The 20,236-nt window shown below is 46.9% G+C and overlaps 1 protein-coding gene across 2 annotated transcripts; it reads right to left on the bottom strand.

Moving 5' to 3' along the window:
* Nucleotides 1–2,572: 2,572 nt before the first annotated feature.
* Nucleotides 2,573–14,337, bottom strand: LOC133353534 (E3 ubiquitin-protein ligase TRIM65-like). Of its 2 annotated transcripts, XM_061569850.1 has the most exons (6): nucleotides 14,233–14,337; nucleotides 11,474–11,960; nucleotides 5,916–6,011; nucleotides 5,503–5,736; nucleotides 3,224–3,246; nucleotides 2,573–3,072 (listed from the first exon to the last, which is right to left on the bottom strand). In XM_061569850.1, the coding sequence occupies exons 2-6, from the start codon at nucleotides 11,855–11,857 to the stop codon at nucleotides 2,751–2,753; spliced, it is 1,059 nt and encodes a 352-aa protein (XP_061425834.1). In that variant the 5' UTR covers nucleotides 11,858–11,960; nucleotides 14,233–14,337; the 3' UTR covers nucleotides 2,573–2,750. The 2 variants fall into 2 exon arrangements, with proteins under 2 accessions (XP_061425834.1, XP_061425835.1); XM_061569851.1 differs by lacking the exon at nucleotides 5,916–6,011.
* Nucleotides 14,338–20,236: the final 5,899 nt, after the last annotated feature.

Here is a 20,236-nt window from a genome sequence, read left to right as displayed (position 1 = left end):
GCTGAAATAAATGTATTTTTGTAGGATGCTACAGAGGGGAAAAGAGAGCCATGAAGTTTGCTATCCCAAGAATTTAGCGGGAACCCATTGACCATTCAAGCAACTGCTACTTCTGCATGGTGGGCCCTTCCAAACATCATACTGGCAAGAATGCACCTGCTATCACATATCTGGACCTTCCTTCATCCATCGCCCCGGTGCCACACTGCCATGAGCTCCCTATACCCACTTCTCCAGAGAAATAGCAACCGTCTTTAGAAGAGAGCAGCAAGTCAGAGAGTGAGGAAGACGTAGATCCAGCTGACAATTTCAGAGGTGGAGCTGAGGAGAGAAACCCATACTACCCCAACCAAAAAGACCTCAACGACTTGATCAGAGATCTTGATCTCACCAAGTTCAATGCCGAGCTTTTGACGTCTCGGCTCAACCAGTGGAACTTGTTGGATGAAAGTGTGCAAGTTGCAAATTAGAGGAAGCGTCGGAAGGTGCTGATGCTACCACTGCACATCAAATTGGGCCTGATGAAACAATTTGTCAGAGCTGTAGAAAAGTAGTCGGCAGCCTTCATGTACCTTCAAGACTTCTTCCCTAAGGTGTCTGAGGCAAAGGTCAAAGCTGGTGTCTTCGTTGGACCACATATAAAGAAGATCCTGGAGTGCAATGAATTCTCCAAGAAGCTCACTAGTGTAGTGACGTAAATGGAGTCACTATGGTATTTAGCGCCAGCTATCGTCACAAGAGTGGAGCTGTGTGTCTTGGGCCTCTCTCTGGCACCAGAGTGGGTATGCCATGGAAGCGGGCCCTCGGGGGCATAGTCCTGGTGACTAGGAGAGGGCACGTGACCGGACGAGGTGGCAAGGGGGGCCCAAAAGGAGGGGAGAGGGACATGTGATGCAGGGGCCAGAGTCTTCGGGAAGGATCTGAAAAGGGCGTGGCCAAGGGCGGAGCCTGGCCACTACGCATCCCATAAAGGTCGAGTCCATTTTTGTGTTACTATAATATAAATAGATGTTAATTTTGATTCATGTTGTTTTTTTCTGACTTCATGTGAACGAAAAGACACAAATTCGCCCGTTTTATCATTGAAAATAGGTACATTTCAAAATATAAATATCCAGGTCACCAAAGCAAAGTTTGTGGGGAATAATAGCAATTTTCTATACTTTTTACGAATAAGCAATTAGGAAATAATACTTACTACCCAGGAACAAAAATTGTGTTACGTCAGGTAGCATGCATTGTTTTTGAAACTGATTGGCCGACACCAAAGACAGCCTTATTTATGGCCTTGTCTCACCACTAGTCTTAGACAAGAGATTGCCAAAAGGCGAACAGTACAAAGGCATCGCAAGTATCAGATCACTTATAGCTTGGATTGAGTACTTATATCCATGGGATACCTTTTTGCCAGTATCCAAGATGATGAAAAAATATGAATAGGTTTTACCCTTTCTAGAAATAAAACAGGAGGTATTACGATGTTCTAACACCAAATAGACAATGATTATCTCAAGGTATCAAGTCTGCATTAACCTACACACACTTGTGATAAAACATTCAAACAAATATGCTTTGATAATGTACGCATTGTCTCTGATTCCTTGCAACAAGTGTGTCTATTTGGTTTTTGAACATCTTAACACCTCCTGTATTATTGCCGAGAAATGATAAAGCCTATTGTTTAGTACGATTATTTTTATCATTGTGATACCGGTAACAAAGGTTTACATAGGTTAAACTGCTCAATCTGAGCTATCAATGCTTTAATATTGGCATTGCCTTTGTGTTGTTTGCCTTTTGGCATTGGTCTAACACCGGTGGTGAGACAAGGCCATAGAGGAGGCTGCATCTCTGGTGTAGGACAATCAGTTCCAAGGGTAAAGCATACATTAGTGTTATCAGAGCAAGTTTTTTTGGCATGTTTTACCACAATCATGAAATGTGGTGAATGCAAACTTGATGATTCCTTGCAATAGGTCTGTTTATTTGCTGTTTGAACATCTTAACACCTCCGTGGCGAGTTACTCTGGTATGCAGGAGGTTGTGGGTTCGATTCTGACCCTAATGCATATATGTTAAGAGTTTGTATGTCCCTCTCTCCCCATGGTTGGTGGATTTTCCTCCGGGTCCTCCGAGTTTTGCTCCACATTTAGAATAAAAATTGCGCATTTAGAGTATTTGGATACTGCTATAAATGTCCACATAATTAGCCACTTTTCATTGGGCTATCATTTTTGATAGCCAAGTTGCTTCTGAAAAATAGCTCTTTATAGCTCAGTGGGCCTTACCTGGTAAAATAAAAATAGTTTAATAATAGTATTATTCCCGGATAGCGTACCACCTATTTCTTTTCAAAATTACCAGCGAAACGTTGGACTGAATGGTGAGATGTTGTGGATTGCTCTCCTAGCAGTAATACATTACCAAGTATTATTTTCATCACGTGACAATTTTATAATTGGCTGTGTAGGGTGGATAAGGGTTAATGACAATGTATTTTACCTACGCTGTCTCACCCAAACACCAATGATACATCGTCACATTGGTCGTGAAAGCTTTTTGACACGTTCACTTTAATTTAGGTTTAAATTCAGTCCAAGTTAAATAACCAGCTTTTACTGATTTCCAGTGCTGGTTTTCGGGTTATTTTCGACTCCTGGTTAAGTTGCAGTAACAATCTTCTTTTTGGAGTTAACGTTTTGGCCGTTCACTCGAGCCAAGCTAACAACAACATTGTGTACGCAGCGCAACTAACTTCTCATGATGATGTCAGCTCTGCTGAGGCCGTGCAGAGAGGCTGTGGGTTGTGCAGATGCTCCAGCTGCTTGAACTTCATGTGGAGCTGCCATCTCCCGCAAACTAACTGGAGGTGACCTCCGCTGCACTTGAGCTGTATTCCCCTCAGGAGTCTTGGGTTTGGGCTGGTCTGCTGATGTAGGGTCCTCGCCTCTGAAGGTTCTGAATGCGCTCAGGAGCTCGTCTATCTGCTCCTGCAGTGGAGTTGGCATCTCGAAGTCGAGCGAAGCGCTAGACGGTGTCTCCTCCATTGGCTCACTTGCCAGGTTCACGAAGCTGCGGTGAGATGATGAGCACCAAGTGCGGTGGTGATGGTGAAGCAAAGAGGATGAGAACGAGAAAATTGAAAATCATGCGTAGGTCAATAATGAGTATCCATTGCATGGGTGAGAGATCGGAACGTGACTGAGGAGGTGAACTGACATACCTTTCCCATTGGAGAGTGTAGCCCTGTCACACAGACACACAAAACGTAAAATAAAGAGTTAATGCACAACACAAATCGTCAATGCAAGGGGTGTCGATACATGCCCCTTAAAGTCTCATTCGGTGCATGTGTGAGAGTGGTGTACAGTAATAGCTGCTGACGAAAAGTCCGAAAGTGGTACCTGCAGTGTACAGCAGTACACATGTCAGCAGGCGACAGTTTATACGGGACATCTTAGGGAGAGTTCATGAAGGGGTTCACCTGGAAGCCCAGGAACCTGCTAATAGGTTCCGGAAGGGGGGCGTGGCCAGGGCGGAGCAAGGCCATGCTGGGAGCATAAGAGGGAGCCCAGAGTGAGAGCTCAGAGCTGCTGCTGGAAGTGGATCCCCTCGCCTTGCTGCTGTTTCGCCACCATCGTCGCCGCCATCTTCACCATCACTGGGCGCCGCTAGCTAGACAGCCTGCCAACTGTTCTACCTGCAGTCATAAATACAAGAGTTATGTTCTTTTGTTTGTATTTATGACTGCAGGTATTGCGGTCTATGCAAACATGACTCCTTGCAAAAAGGTGTCAGTTTTGTTGCCAGATAGAAGGGTAAAGAACCAATTATCACACTTTAGCCCTGTTCGAGTTTACTATAAGGAAAAAACTTAAGAACCTGATCTGGCATATTCAAGTTCCGTGCTCTGACCATCTCAACCGAGAGCACGTTACTTTTGCCTATCTACACTGGGAATCTCAGCTCTCGCCAGCACCTCGGTGCTCAGAATTCAGGTCTTGCCACTCGTTCCTCGCGATTTGTCTCAAATGTTTCAGCTGTAGGCTCGTCAGTTTGTTCAGGTGTCGTCTGTATAGTGTCAATGTTTCTGCAGAGTAAAGTACATTGAATGAATTACTAACTGCTCTGTTAGATATTCTTGGTTCTTTTGGTAAATTCACGTAGAATGGAAATAATAAAATAATCAAAATAAAACATAATAAAATAAAATTCTCACGACGTTTCGGCCATAACACAAGCAGCCGTCCTCAGGTAAAGAACAGAGCTGTCGGAAAGACAGCGTCCTAATGAACACCGCTAAGCTTGGCAGCGTATGTTTAAGCTGGGTGGGTGGAGCAGAGCGCCTTGACAAAAGAGTTTACATATCAACAGACATTTACTTTGGTGGACAATTTGTTACCATGCTGGGACCAAAATCGCTTATTAAGGCTACTGAATGCCTTAGATACACCTTCAAGGCACCATAAGATCTTAGTGTCTATAGAGTTGTTATTAGACACGGTGTTTCCCAGGTAAGTGAACGAGTTCACACATCTCTGAGAGCTTCACCATTGACAAATATTTCTGAGTGATCATTGGTTATATTTTGTTAATTTTGCTGGTTGTAACAACATATCAGTCTTACTTGTGTTGATCTTTGGCCCAAATTGGTTTGCTGATGCAGCAAAATGGTTGGCGGTTTCTTAAATGTCACTCCGGCTGTGAGCAACTAAGGCCGTGTCATCGGAAAAAAAATAAGTTCTCGGACGCACACTGTTCTCTCAATTTGGTGTTAGCATGTAGCCAAGCCAGATTAAATGGCTTGCCGTCGCTCCAGGTTCGTATATAGATACCGGCGCTAAGATTTACACTCACGGTTGTGAGCACTGCTGCAAGGAAAAGAGTGAAGAGGGTGGGGGCCAGCACAGATTCCCGCTTTACGGCGTAGACCATGGCTTATGAATGGGACCTTAGAGCACCCGCCTCTTCCTTCCGCTAGCTAGCAGGCTGGGTATACAGAATACATGGTCCAGCCAACGCTGCCTTGCCTGCTGGATGAGTTCACTGATGGAACTGTGTCCAGATTACGCAGACAGCACACAGATACAGGCAGAGTATATAGGAAACACAGACGCACACACATATATCTAGCATACACACATACAACAAAAGATATCCCATATTGCCTTTAACAGACTGTTAGGGCAAGTGCTGCTAGTGAGCACCTATGAAGTCCAGCACGGCAAACAAGGGGGGGGGTGGTGCCCAGCATCACGCCCTTTGTTTCCCGAGTGGTGATGTTTACATATCACACTAGGCCCAGGACCGGTTCATATAATCGTCACTGGTGTTGGTCGTGAGCCGGAATTGAACTCGGCTCGCCGGGTTTGTAGCACAGCGTGCTAACCGCTACGCTACCGCTCCCACTATATACACATACATCATACACACAGACACACAGCTAACGTGGCTGAATGATCCAGACGCAAGTTTGTCCGCAGCTCGCGCGCGTGGCAGCACCTCGAGAAACTCCACGGGGTCCTCGGTCTCCTCCAGGCTGCGGATTCTGCCGAGCGCTTCTGTCAGGCCGCCCAGAGTCGTCCGGCTATTCTCAATCTCCCGGCAGATCCCCAAGAGCTTGAGGTCGCGCTCCTTATCCACGGCCCGCAGCGCCGACTCCTTGTCCTCGGAGATGAGGCGCAGGAGCTCGTCGTAGCTGCCGCTCAGCCTCTCCTTTATCTGCTCTGCTGCTGCCTGCGGTAGTGGTGATAGTAGCAGAGTTTTGAGTATCACGGCGGCTGTAAAATCGTTGATTTCTGAAAACAATGGGGACTACGTGGCTTTAATATAACACGTAGCAGACTTTCACCGGCAATGTTGTTCGTAAGAAAGTTTTGGGGGTTTATTTGTGAGTTGCACGGTGACCTACGCACCTCCACTCTGTCGGTCGAGTCCTGGAGGCTGCTCACGAACGAAGTTGCTGTCTCCTCTCTCTCGCTCAGTCGATCTTTAACTGAGCTCAGCTGCCCCTGCAATGGCACCGGATCAGCTCCCGCTCAAAATTCAACTATACCTTTCTTGATTACTCGATTGTTTAAACATCACTGTCGTTCTCAAGGGCAGAGCAGGCAGAAGATGTTAAGATCTCAACGGCTGTGAAGTCGAACGAAGTGTTGTATATTTGCCCTTTTCCAAAAAAATATATTGAGTGATTCTGCCAATATTTTTTTGTTGTTGTAATAATTTATCGGGGTATAGTGCAGGGGCGCGAAAAGGGGTCCCCCCCCCTTGCCTCCTGCCTCGCCACACAAAAGGCAGCTGGAGGAAATAGACATAAAATGTAATTATGAAAAAACCCGGTGCAAGGGGGGGATAATGAGAGTCTGGGGAAAGCCCAACGACTTCAAAGGCCAGAGAGACAACAAGAAAATTTTACACCCCGAACCATGAGGGAAGAGGGGGGGAACGCAGCCGGACAACGGCCAAAAGGACCCCCCCCCCCTTTCAGATTAATAATTGTGGAAGGTCGTAAAACCAGTCGCTCGACTCTGAGGGGCAACTGAACAGCTGTTCCCACAGGCTCAGAGCAAATAAAGGGAATTCCGGTCCCTTGTGAGGAGACGAGCCGAGGTGGGAGATTTTTTTATATAACGACGAGCAGCAATCACGCACATCAGTCTTGCTGCGGCAAGCTCCGGGGGTGGGCCCCGCAATCGACCATGGATGACGAGGCTTGCAGAGTAGCGATGTGTCACCCAGTGTGAGTTCGGCGCTGACAGACGAAGCATCGCTAAAAGTTTTATTCTACATTGAGTTCCAGCTCCCACCAACAGGTGGAGAAAGAGAAAGAGTGACGAGCAACGACAAGCTATCAGCCAGGAGAAAGGGCGGAAAGCGCAAAGTATTGACCAAGCGAGCATCGCACAGGACCAGCAGCAGCGGCTAATGACTAATCACGAGCATATGGACTCGGAAGCCGAGAACACTCCTGCAAAGGTCGAGTCTACAAGGATCAACCGTGCCTGGTGCAAGGGAGAGAGCGTGACCGGCGCAACCAAGAAAGAGTGTCAGCGCTGGCGACCAGCGGACGAGCTGTGAGCGTTATCGGGCACCGCCGAAAGCGAGCATCTTGCCGACTCAACAATCACCTAGCAGTGGAGAAAAGAGCGTGACCAGCGCAACCGAGAAAGAGTGTCAGCGCTGGCGACCAGCGGACGAGCTGCGAGTGCTATCGGACACCGCCGAAGGCAATCATCGTGCCGACTCAGCAATCATCCAGCAGTGGAGAAGCCTGGAGCTGCCACCAAGAGAGAGAGAGAGCGAGAGAGCGCCGTGTGTATAGCATGCCCACACACACACACAACTCATCGCCCAGCAGGAATTATCGGCACAAGGAAAGCCCCACCTTGGCGCCCGCTTAACTCAAAGAGTTGAGTACGAAGACAATACACCCACACACACATAACACACATCGAGACTAAAACGATTGCTCCAAAATGTATCTTTGTGTTTCGAAAAGGACCATCCTAAGGTGGTTAGTTAACTATTAGCTGATCGTGGAAAACATTGTTCGGTCTATTGAGCTGCATGAATATGGTCGTTTAGAAGTATTGTAGTCATTCAGTTCGTTAATTGCATAGCTTTAGCAATTAATTAATTGACGCTAAACCTTTATAAGCATCGATGTTACGAATCTACACACTTACAGGAATACTATTGTGTTGAGATTTCTTTCGTTTGATCACGGAATCTTGCCCGCGAATCAATTCAAGCCCATTAGCCAGTTCATAAGCATCTATTAGGCGAACAGGCACACTGCTGCACACTATTGTTCCAGGGCATTTCGTTAATTGCATAATCTTACCAATGAATTCATTGAAAACTACTTTTTCCTTGGGCACATGTTTCTTTACTACTGTTTGTATGTCACAGATTCTTTTAGGAATTTTTCCTATTGTCGTGTATGGTCGCTTTACTCTGAGGAATTAGCCGATTGTTCTGTTATCCAGTTAACAAACGTAACCATTGAGGGTTAATTTTACGGATCAATGAGTAGAACATCTCCAGGAGTACTGTGTTGACAATTCCTAGCATAAGAGTTCTCATATTACAGTGTTTTGTTTTTAGATATTTAAGTTTTTTCATGCAGAAGAGTCTGAGTGTCCCTTCCTAAGTTAATGCGTAATGATCTTAATTATAAGAACTATATCCTATGGTGAGATCTGAATTTTGAGACCTGACATAAAACACACTAAAACATAATCAGTAAACGTTAAAGCGAGAATAATTTTATTATCATGATTGGTTACACCCCTAGACAACAAATTAGCATAATTTTGGAAATTACACTTTTTTTTATTTGCATTAAATTTTATTATTTTTTCCAGACCTAATGTAAACAACAGAAGGCTGCAGCATAGCGAGATCTCCAATCATCTCCGTCTCGTTGGATTCATGGTTCCGTTCTGTGAAGAACTGTGTGGAAGCTGCTGTGCAACAGATTCTCCACAATAAAAAACATCACACACAGCCGTCTATGATGATGATGATGAAAATTAATTATTACCATTAAACTATAGTATTTTACATCACAAGGTTATACACAACCACAGTTAACCAATCTATATAAAAAACAGTCCATGTCCCTATACTTGCGGTAGTAGTTGCGTTCCTGAAGAACACCGCATTATGTAATGATCGCGTTATAATGAAGTCTATATAATGCAGGGTAACGCACAGTCCGCGATAACACGTGAGATGCATACGCAGGCTGAACAAAAACTGAGGCGTGTGGGTAGAATCTAAAAGCATCTAGCAGCATTACAATTCCTTGTGTGATGGTACGCCGAGGCAACCACACAACCGATTATTCCGAAATCCGCGCGTTATATCTAATTCGCATCCGCGTTAAAAAAATGTGTTCCCTAATACATTCATCGCGTTGTATCCAATTCGCGTTATGAAAACATGCAGTGTTATAGCAGAACTGACTGTATCTGGGTTGAAGCACACCAATAGATCACCAGTTATTACCTTACTGTGCTTCAAGGTAAAGTAGTTTGGTTGATTGATGACCTATCAATCATTCAATCACTTCAGTTACTCACTGGTGGACAGTCAGCTACTCATCAAACTTCTGTGGCTACTACACGGTTACTGTTCACATAAACCTCACTAATTGATACATCTGCCCATGTTTAGTACCCTGCCTATCAAACTGACTGTTTTCTCTCTACCAAACTGTGCAGGAAACGACAACTCTCTTCCTAACTCACCCACCCACTCTGCCATGACGTCGACTATTTACTTCCACGTTCATGCACGAGAGGGCTCAGGAAGATGGAGTGGACAAGTGTGTGTACGTGCCAGCCCAGATGCAGCTCAACTTGACCAGCGGACATGACAGCCTTGGAGAGATTAGGTACACCCTAGCAGCGATCCAACTGCTGGCCGAAATGCACCGAAAATGTGACAGCCTGGGGTTCAAGGGTGCCTGGACTGCCAAGCAGTAGGGGATACAAGTCACAGTGCTACCTCCCTAGTGCGACCGATACCTCTATGGGTGACCTTAGCAGAATCAACTGGTGGGCCCAGAATCTGGTGGGGCCACATCCTGCCACTAACGGGGCGGGGAGCAAGTACATCATAGTGGAAATAGCGTTTTATCACCCGTTGGCCAGTGGTTTGGTGGCCATCCTTGACAATCATGCCAAGACAGTGGGCAAGGCCTTCACCACCTACAATGTAAAGGGCGCCACGGTGGCAAGATGTTAACTACCTCGCCTGGAATGCAGGAGGTCGTGGGTTCGATCGCGGGACGGCTCCGTCATAGTCCGCAAGCACTTTGATGAGTGGGGCAGAACTTTAATGATGCCCGATATCTCCCTCGACTGGCTTTAAATCACAATACCTGTTATTGGCTGCTCACAGTTAACCCACCACCCCCTCTGGTCTACACACCTGCTTTTCTTACAGTGACGACATCACATTTACCCACCTCTATTTAACACCGAAACAAGATGAGGGTTTATCCACAACTCTGGCTGTCGCCTGATGAGGCCGAGTTGTAATTACTGGCAAAACGTCACACGGGTACTGGATTGGAAACGTTGTAGTGGATTTACTCTCCAACGCACAAGCAGTTAGTGCTGAACTAGTAACGAATTGGCACGTTTTGTTTACGTACCAAACCTTACTGATTGGCTTGTCGGGTGATCGTGGCAGATTTAACGACACATTTATATTTAACAAAACAAAAGAAAAAACCTCTGGATAACATTGGTCGGGAAAGCCGCTACTGCTACGTGTTGAATCACCTTTCACACAATATGCCCGCTGAGACTGGATGGCTGTTACTCCGACGGAAAATGCAAGTCACTTTAACGCTGTTGTTTTTGTACACGTTTTATCAGCTCGGTCCGTTTACTCAGCTCGCCAGAGCGACAACAAACATCTCGCCTGGTATACAGGAGGTCGTGGGTTCGATCCCGACCCTGATGCCTGCTGTATATTTGGAGTTTGCAGTGTCTCTCTCACCATGGTCGCTTGGAGTTTTATCAGGGTCCTTCGGGGTTTTCCCCTCCACATTTAGAAAAATGTGCTAAAGAATATTTGGCTGCTGCTATTACTTTTCCACATCGTGCTAAGCGACTTGGCCGAGCTATCCATTTGCGACGGCCAAGTCGCTTCTGAAAAAGAGCTATATAATTCAGTAAAATAAAGTTATTAAAGCGCGAATAAAAAAAAACTGCGTACACCAAAAAGCAGCTAAAACGCAGCACGGAACCCGGCCCACAACACCCAGAGACCTCTACACACAGCAGCAGTAGCCCCGTCCGGGGGGGCAGGGGGTCCCTCTTAAATTCCTCTAGATGTATTTATTATTTAATTAGCCACCCAGTGTTCCTCATGACCCTATTAGCTGTGTGCTGTATTCTATTTTTATGCATCTGCTATGTTGATCGGGCATGTTTCTCTCCCATTACTTACTGATAACTCCCCCACGACCACCACCGCTTAATAAACTATACCCCGTGCGTGTGTGGTGCAACACAGAACACAACTTACACACGTGGTGGCGATTTCTCACACAAATCTGCCACTCAAAGCGCCATTATCACATTTAATACTCAACGTTAAAAATGCGGACATTCTAAACAACGAGATACGAAAAATATCTTTATTTACATATATTGCCTACAGTTGTTTAAAATCACACGGTTTCTGCCACTAACCATCGTCGTCTCGTGTTCCAGCTTCACCCTGAACATATCCGGATGACCGACTTCACAGAGCCACTGCGCCTACCCCCATCAATCCCCGTCCCCCACCCTCCCCCGAGTAATTCCACCTCAACAGGTAAACGTTGGACCCAGAGTTGAGGGTGATCATGGCGCGTGCAAAAGAGACGCCCCCCCCCCCGAAACGTCTCCCACAAGCTCGCGTTAACCTCGAGTCGCTGCGCGATTGGACCAGCGGTGCTCCCACTCACCCACTTGTGTGCGCGCTCCTTCCGCACGGACACGATGTCGTGCTTCTCGTGCGCGTCCGTGCACTCCACGCACATCAACCGCGCGTCGGTCCTGCAGTAGAGGTCGAGGCCATGGCCATGCCGGTCGCACCTCCTGCCCACATTCGCCTCCTTGAACTTGTGCACGACGTTGGCTATGAAGACGTTCTTGTTGAGCCTCGGCTTCCGGTAGAAAACCTCGCGGCACTCGGGACAGGTGAAGCCGACCTCCGATTGCGCCGCGAAGTGACGCTCCACGCACGCCTTGCAGAACGTGTGGCCGCAGGGTAACCCCACGGGCAGGTTGAACAACTCGAGACAGATGGAGCACGACAGTTCCCTTTCTTCACTCGATGCAGCAGCCATCGCACACGAGAGCGAGAGATTGGGGGGGGGTGTAAGCGCACAGCCACCAGCACTGCCAGGTCGGACTGAGGAAGACGAGGAAGTGCCTCTTCCTCTCTTGCCTCTGTGTCGAAAGAACGCCGAGGGTCCGCATTCATTTGAGATCAAGTTACACTGAATGCTGAATGGCTGTTACTGTTCGTGTACACTTGGCATTTAAATACAGATCTTGGTCATATCTCTTAAGGGCCGTCCATAAATTACGTCACGCACCTGGGGGGGGGGGGGTGTCACACATTTGTGACGATGTGTGACGAGGCGGGGGGGTTTGAGAAATGTGACGTCACGTAAAAATGCGCAACTTTTAATTAACATAGACAACACGTTCTACTTAATTAAATATACTTTTTTTTATAAATGTTTTCTCCTACAATATCAGAGTGCAGCGCCACATTAAGTACGCACTACAATGACAATAGTTTAAAGCGATTGGAAGCATATTTTATTTGGGGGGGGGGCAGAGCTTTGTGACGTCATATTTGAGGGGGGGGGGGTCTGACTTTTTGTGACGCCGTGTGACGAGGGGGGGGGGTGGTCAAAAATCGTCCAAAATCTCGTGACGTCATTTATGGACCGCCCCTAATGCGACCTTTTTGCGTCAGTTTAAAAAACGAAGAAAAATCAGAATAGGTTGATAATAGGTTTTTCCACCTTTTATCTGGCAACAAAACAGGTGTTAAGATGTTAAAACACCAAACTGAATTCTTTTACACAGAATCATGTCTGCATTAACCACAATGCTTGTGGTCAGAATGCAAAAAAACATACTCTGATAATATATGCATTGTCCCTGAAACTGATTGGTCCACACCAGAGACAACTTTATTTTTGTTGCCAGAAACAAAGGGGAAAAACCAATTATTATATTTTGGTACTGGCAAAGGAGATTCCATGAAATAAGAATGGGTTGTTACCCTTTCTGGGCAATACAACAGGAGTTGTGTTAAGATGTTTAAACACCAAATAGATACCTTTTGCAAGGTATCATCAAGTCTGCATTCACCACACATACATGTAGAAAACATGCAAACAAACATGTTCTGATTCTAGATTTGAAGCTTTCGTGACTGCAAGGATCCATACTCTTTGTTTGTTTCGATAAAGTCATGTAGGTAAAAAAATAATATAAATGAAAACAACTAAATTTTATCACGACGTTTCGAGCGCAACACACACACACACTTAAGCGGTTGAGCTTTCGCTACGTTGTCCACACCTGAAGAAGGACACTTGTGTTGCGCCCGACACGTCGTGATTTAATTTAATTGTTTTCATTTATTTTATTGTATTTTTTACCTACGTGACTTTACCGAAAAAACATGTTCTGAAAATATAAGCATTGTCTGTGAAAGTGATTGGCCTACACCAAAGACAGCCTTCTGCATTGCCTTGTCTCACCACCAGTCTTAGACAAGAGAATGCCAAAAGGCATCACACATATCTCGGGTCGAGCAGTTATATATTTGGGACCTTAAAGTGCAAGTGATGAAATAGTGAACTGTTCAAAAATGTATTATGAAAACGACACCATGAGTGCATTATTCACTCAAAACACGACCGTACTAGTATGCAGCTCCCACATCTGCTGTTACACGCAAACCACACTTTTTACCGGGTAAGGCCCACTGAGTTATGTAGATCTTTTTCAGACGAGACCTGGCCACAAATGATAGCTCAACGAAGTGGCTTATCGTTGTGTTGACATTTACAGCGGTAGCCAAATACTGTGTAAACGCATTAATCTAAACGCGGAGGGGAAAACCGGAAGACCCGCAGAAAAATCCACGCGACCACTGGGAGAGAGAAATGCAAACTCCAAATATACAGCAGACTTTAGGGTTGGCATCGAGCCCACGACTTCCTGTATACCAAGTGAGGTAGTTAACATCTCCTGGTCACCGTCCCACGACTAGAACACACGGACAATACTGCCTCATTAGCACCTAGTCTGGCTTGTGCATGGATTGTGCCAGGCTAGGTGCATATTGAGTGCCACGTGAAGTGTCGAAGGTTCAGTGGCAAGAAGGTCACTGGACAGACCCAGGTACATGGTTTGAAGGAGATGACTATACAGTCATACCTCGGTATACGACCGCTTTGGAATACGTCGAATTTGATATACGCCGTGTTTTGACGAGAAAAAAATGTCTTGGGATACGACGTCTTGCTTGGGATACGACGCGCTTGCTAGAACTTGTATGGGTCGGGATAGTCACCGCGTACCCGCGTATACCCGGTTCACTCCTCCCCTTCCTCAACAAGATGGCGACAGCGCCGCAGCTGGCTGCAGTCCCGGATCGCTCTCACAGTTCATCGACCGTAACCACACCTCGTACCTTACCCACGTCCTTCTTCACTCACCACCGCTCTTCATACTTTCATCTTCCATTACATTTTTCATATCATTTATTTTGTTTTATTATGTTCATTATTACTTTGGCGTCGCCCGAGTTTTGTGTGGCGGCAGATCCCTGCACCCAACCCCGCCCGCCTCCGTGTTCACTGCACACGCCCTCGGCGATACAACATGTGAACAATGCCGGCTGCTGCAGTGTCACACAACCCGGCTTAACTGCCGCATCGCACAGCTGAGGGGCAGTGCGGGTAAACGAGGCCTGCTGCTTCGACTCACGAGGCTGGAGGACGCTGGCTGCACTGTTCATGCAGCGCGGCTTAACAGCCGCCCTGGGTACGGTTCATGCTAGCAACGTCCTCACAAGGCACCTCTTCCGGCACTATCAGTGAGTGTGAGCTTGGCGTACCTCAGCACCACCAGCAAGTGGGAGCTCGACGTGCTCCATCAAATGTCCACCACCATCAGCGAGTGGGAACGTGAAGCAGACTGTCATCTCCTCAACACGAGAGAGTTGGCTTGCCTGCTGCCCAGCACCACCAGTGAACGGGAGCTCTGCGAGGTTTGTCCCCCCTGCTTGCTGACAGCGTAGAGCTTGGTCAACGCCACCTCGACTTTCTGCTCAGGGCAGCAGAGCCGCTGATTGGAGTCCACCCGAATCCGGGCCCCTTTATCAGCACCATCGGTGCAGCATGGGCTGATATAATAGGGCTACGACATGCACCATCTCTTTATCACCTGCACCTGGAACCCGCGCTGCTGAGGACGCTCTCTGTCCTCGAGCTTCTCCGAGGTCAACGTCGGAGACTGCATCGGCACCGTGGTTGCAGAGGTGGCAGGGACCGCCGTTCACAGGTCGACCTCGAACCAGCCATCTCTATTCCCTCGACGCCTCACCTCCACGGATCTTCTCACCTACCTTCACACATCTGCCTGGGCCTACTCAATTCACGCTCCATCACCAACAAATCAGCCCTGATTCACGACACCATCTCGGACCACCACATCGACCTTTTGCTGCACCAGGTCTCTCACTGAGACCTGGTGCAGGCAAGACTCCCCGCCAGCCATCTCTCTGGAAGTTGCGCCCTCAGGATATAAGGTTCTTCATAAACCTCGTGCAACTAACCAGCGGGGTGGTGACAATGACAATAAACGATCTATCTATCTAAACGATCTATCTATAACGCACACTTGAAAATTAAAAGCTCTATCTACCGATGGCTCCCGCCACCTTCGAGGTCCAGTCCGTATCCCTCACTAATAACAACGAGTGATTTCCATCATTTCCATCTATCGCCCTCCAGATGGCAGCATCAACACCTTCTTAAACGAGCTTTCAGAATTCCTATATCTGATTCCTAACCCATCTCACAGGCTCGTACTTACTGGTGACTTTAATTGCCCCGGCAATACCCTAGCCTCCATCGATAGTCACCTTGAGTCAACTTTGGCCTGCCATAACCTGGTCATCACAAACTCAGGCCCCACCAGAGCTTCCTCAACAAATGTTGAGAGCCAGATTCGACCTGGTTCTGGAACCTGACCAGCATCGACGCATCACTGCACTGGGAGTTTTCCAAACTGGTTACTCCGACCACCGCCTCATACTTTTTTCCCTCCAAATTCCCAAGCCAATCACCATCAAATTCACCCGCAACTCGCGTAATTTCAAGGGTATTGAGTTTTCTGCTTTACGCCACCTCCTCGCAAATTCGCCTTCAACGTTATCCCCATCATCGGATCCAACCGTCTGCGCTCTCCAACTAGAAGCTGACATTAGGGCGGCGCTGGACAAACTAGCTCCATTAAAATCACGAACCACTAGGCATTCTTCCCACGACACTCACTGGCTCTCAAGAGATGCGATCATTGCTAAGCGAACCAGGAGGCGCCTTGAAAGTATTGCAGCCCGCAGCGGTCTACCTGCTGATTGACTTGCTTACAGAGTCGCCTGCAGGAAAACTAACAAACTGATCCTAGTCTCACGTTCCTCCTACATTGAGGAACGCATCAAAAAAGCAACCGGAAAACCGTGCATTCTATGGAAAACCCTCAAAGATCTTCTACATCCTGGTAGCACCATGGTCCCTCACCTTAGCGATCCCCTTGCCTCACTGAAACTTGCCACCTCTTTTAATACTTACTTCACCAACAAGCTAATCACCGTCGCAAACTCGTGCACGTATACTCACACATCACACCATTGTACCCCGCTCAAGTTACCTGAAATTGTAAGCACTCACCCAGACACTCTCCTAATTACGCTAAAGCCGGTGTCTACAAAAGACGTTTTCTCATTAATTGAATCACTTCAATTGAAGTCATCTCCACTCGACGTGCTCCCAGGTTCCTTGTTCAAGCAATGTGCTCCGGAACTCGCCATCATGATCAGGAACATCGCAAATGCCTCATTCTCCATGGGGTGTTTTCCGTCCAACCTCAAACCTGGCCTGGTTGCTCCCTTGTTAAAGAAACCAAGTCTCGACCCAGATGACCCATCTAGTTATCGTCCCATCACCAACCTCTCGAACCTCTCTAAACTCCTTGAACAACTAGTCCTCGCCCAGCTAAAACCACACATCACCTCCTCCGCAAACTACTGCTGCTTCCAGTCAGCTTACCGTCAGAACTTCCACAGAAACAGCACTCACTAGAGTGCTCGATGACATTTTAATGAGCATTGATTCCGGCTCAACTGTTGCACTTGTAAGTCTGGACATATCGTCAGCCTTTGACACCATCAACCACTCGCTCCTTACTTCCCTCCTGAAATCCGACTTCGGTATATGTGGCTCAGCACTCAAGTGGATAGTTTCGTACCTTTCTGACCGGCAATCTTCAGTCAGGTGGGCATGTCCACATCGCCTGAAACAACAGCATCATGCGGGGTTCCCCAGGGCTCTGTACTAGGTCCCCTGCTCTTCACAGCCTACACTTCCCCGATCGTCCGGCTCATCGCAAGCTTCGGTGTTAAGCATCACTCATACGCGGATGACACTATTCTATTCACTGCCATCGATTCTAGCAATGCATCTGGATTCGAGAGGCTCTCGGAATGTACCACCGCCGTGCAACAATGGTTCACTGCACACAACCTAGCCCTTAATCCGAAAAAGTCAGTGGCCATCATGTTAGGTACCAAGCAACGTCTCAATTCATCAGCACTCCCAACACACATACACATCTTCAGTCACAGTATCAAGTTCACCGACCACTTTAGCTATGTCGGTGTCATCCTAGATTCAACTTTATCCTTCGACCGTCAAACCAACCATATCATCAGTTTATGTAACTTTCACCTGAAGGCTCTCAGACACCTACGTCCACTCATCTCTACTGAAATTGCCAACACATTGGCATGTTGCATAGTTGGGTCTCGCCTTGACTACTGCAACTCCGTCCTAGTCCGGACCTCCGCTGGCAACCTAAATAAACTTCAAAGACTACAAAACAACCTGGCACGCGTCGTCATTGGCCACACTCATCCCCATCTCGACTCACTAGCCTGTCTCCGTGCTCTCAACTGGCTACCCATCGCCAGTAGGGTCCTATACAAGATCGCCTGCCTCTGCCACAATGCCTTCATATCCGCCTGCCCGCCGTACCTTTCTTCATTATTGACAACTTGCAGCTCAGCACACGGCAGATGCCTGCGCAGCGCGACTCACGACCTCCTCTTGATACCAAGATCCAGGATGGTCATGTCTATGCGCCGCTTCTCGGTGGCAGCCCCAACAGTCTGGAACGATATCCCTCAGCACATTCGCAGCATCACCTCAATCGCCTCCTTCAAGAGAGACTTAAAAATTCACCTCTATAATCATGCTTTTGAGCGACTCTGAGCTCGGCTCGGCGCCTCTGAGTTGCAGCCATTACGTCCGCAAATTTGCGCGCGTTATAAATTGAACTATTATTATTATTACCACCATCCTCGTAGGCTATCAACTCCTCTCAGCATGGTAAAGTGATGTTACATTTTATTTTTGTTTCAATTAATTTAAATTTATATATGCATTTATTGGAATTTATGTATGCATTTTAGTAATAAGTAGTGTCTAAATTATTTTATACAACCCCATTAATGTATAATATGCCATATAAAAGAAAATTTCTTATACTCTGGAACGGATTATTTCCTTTCCCTTTATTTATTATGGGGAAAAATTCGTTTGGTATACGTCATTTTCGGTATAAGTACTACCTTCTGGAACAAATTAACGACGTATGCCGAGGTACCACTGTATATGTGTGTGTGTTCTGGAACAAATACAAAGCTCCCCTATTATAGCCTAAGACAGACTGGGAGCAAGTGCTGTTAGCACACACCTATTAAGGCCAGTACTGTACGGAACATTAGGAGGTAGGTGGCCAGCACCACGCCCGACCGCCTTTGTCTCCCTAGTGGCGATGTTTGCACATCGCACCAGGTATTCATTTGAGGCTGAGTCGACCTAGAGCAAGTCCAGGACTGGTTCAGATAATCGTCACTGGGTGTTGGTCCAGGACCGGTTCAGATAATCGTCACTGGGTGTTGGTGGCCGTGAGTGGCAATCGAACTCGGATCGTCGGCGCTAACCGCTCCACTATCGTTCTCCAACACCACACACATACACGTACACAGACACATGATTAAGTGTAACACGTGTCGTGACATGGAATGGCGCGGAGTGCTGGTGGCTGGCAAAGAAGGGGATCAGGCAGCCTGTTAACTGTCCTGACCAGTGTCGTTACTCCCTGTACCTGTGAAGGCTATAATACATAGAGTGCCTCCTATTCTTAGTGTCTCTGAGTGACTCACTACACACGTAAAATAGCTTCACTCGACCGGTTTGTAAGAATGTTGATATTTTACAATGCAGTTAAGGGACACGTGACTGAGATATAGTGGTGAACTGTTCCGTGTTTGCATTGCTTTACATCAACAACTTTAAAAGAGGACTTATTTACCCTGGGAAGTCACACCGACTCTAAAGGCTAATTTTCAGCAAAGTTTTGGAATATCGAGAATAAGTCTTAAATTATAATAAAAACAAGTTTTAAAGTGTGCAATTTTCTTCAACAAATTGTGCACTTTACAGCAAACATCTAAGTAAAATAAATCTGACCTTTCCTCACAAATGTTTTAAACCAGTCATGGGCCTCTCCCCTAGGTTGACTGAGTACCTGGTGTGATGTGTGAACATCGCCACTAGGGAGACAAAGGCGGTGTTGGCCACCCACCCCCTCGTGTGCCAGAGTGCCGGCCTTTATAGGTGCTCGCTAACAGCACTTGCCCAACAGTGTGTGTAGGTTATCTTTGTTATCTTTGTGTGTTGTTGTGGTGGTCTCCCTCTGAATCAGTCGAGCGGTACTGTGTTTTCATCATCCGCGTAACGATGCGTGAAAGCTACCTGGCCTGTCGCGCCATACAAAGTTCCGGGTCTTCTCGGCCACAGTCATGCCCTCCCCTTCTCTACGCTTGCGAGATATGGAGCCCTCTAAAGGAACATCTGCGCCTGTTTGAAACACTCAGGTTATCTGGCCTACGATTCATCCTGGCTTTAACCATTGTGGATTATCTTAACCGGTTCTGGGCTTCCCCTAGGTCGACTAAGCCTCAAATGAGTACCTAGTGCAGTGTGTAACTTCGTCACTGGGGAGACAAAGGCGGCCGGGCGTGGTGCTAGCCACCCACCCCTCGTATGCCGTTGCGACCTTCATAGGTGCTCACGAACATCATTTGCCCCAACAGTTTGTTAAGGCTATACGGGGGATCTTTGTCTTTAAAGATTATCATGTTGGTGGTGAAAGTGGTGATAGTGATAATGATGGTAATTATGATCATGGTGATTAACGTGCTCATTGAGAAGATGGTGGTCAAAATGGTGGAAATTGTGATGGTGCTAATGTTAGAAGTGATGATGATGGTGGTGATTATGATTTTCGTGTTTTTGATGACATGATGGTGTTGATGTTGGCATTAGTGGTTATATTGGTGGTGATCG

This window comes from Lethenteron reissneri, chromosome 44, assembly GCF_015708825.2.
Source record: "Lethenteron reissneri isolate LAM-NWPU_2019-01 chromosome 44, ASM1570882v1, whole genome shotgun sequence".
NCBI classification, from domain to species: domain Eukaryota; kingdom Metazoa; phylum Chordata; class Hyperoartia; order Petromyzontiformes; family Petromyzontidae; genus Lethenteron; species Lethenteron reissneri.
The sequence above is the reverse complement of the archived record's forward strand: the minus strand, read 5'-3'. Positions and strand labels throughout refer to the sequence as shown.

Excerpts from the sequence above, each read along its gene's own strand:
- LOC133353534 (XM_061569850.1), bottom strand. The coding sequence starts at position 11,857 with ATGGCTGCTGCATCGAGTGAAGAAAGGGAACTGTCGTGCTCCATCTGT. Across the intron at positions 6,012-11,473 it reads AGGAGCGCGCACACAAGTGG|GGGCAGCTGAGCTCAGTTAA; the intron begins GTGAGTGGGAGC and ends GTGCCATTGCAG. Across the intron at positions 5,737-5,915 it reads ACTCGACCGACAGAGTGGAG|GCAGCAGCAGAGCAGATAAA; the intron begins GTGCGTAGGTCA and ends CCACTACCGCAG.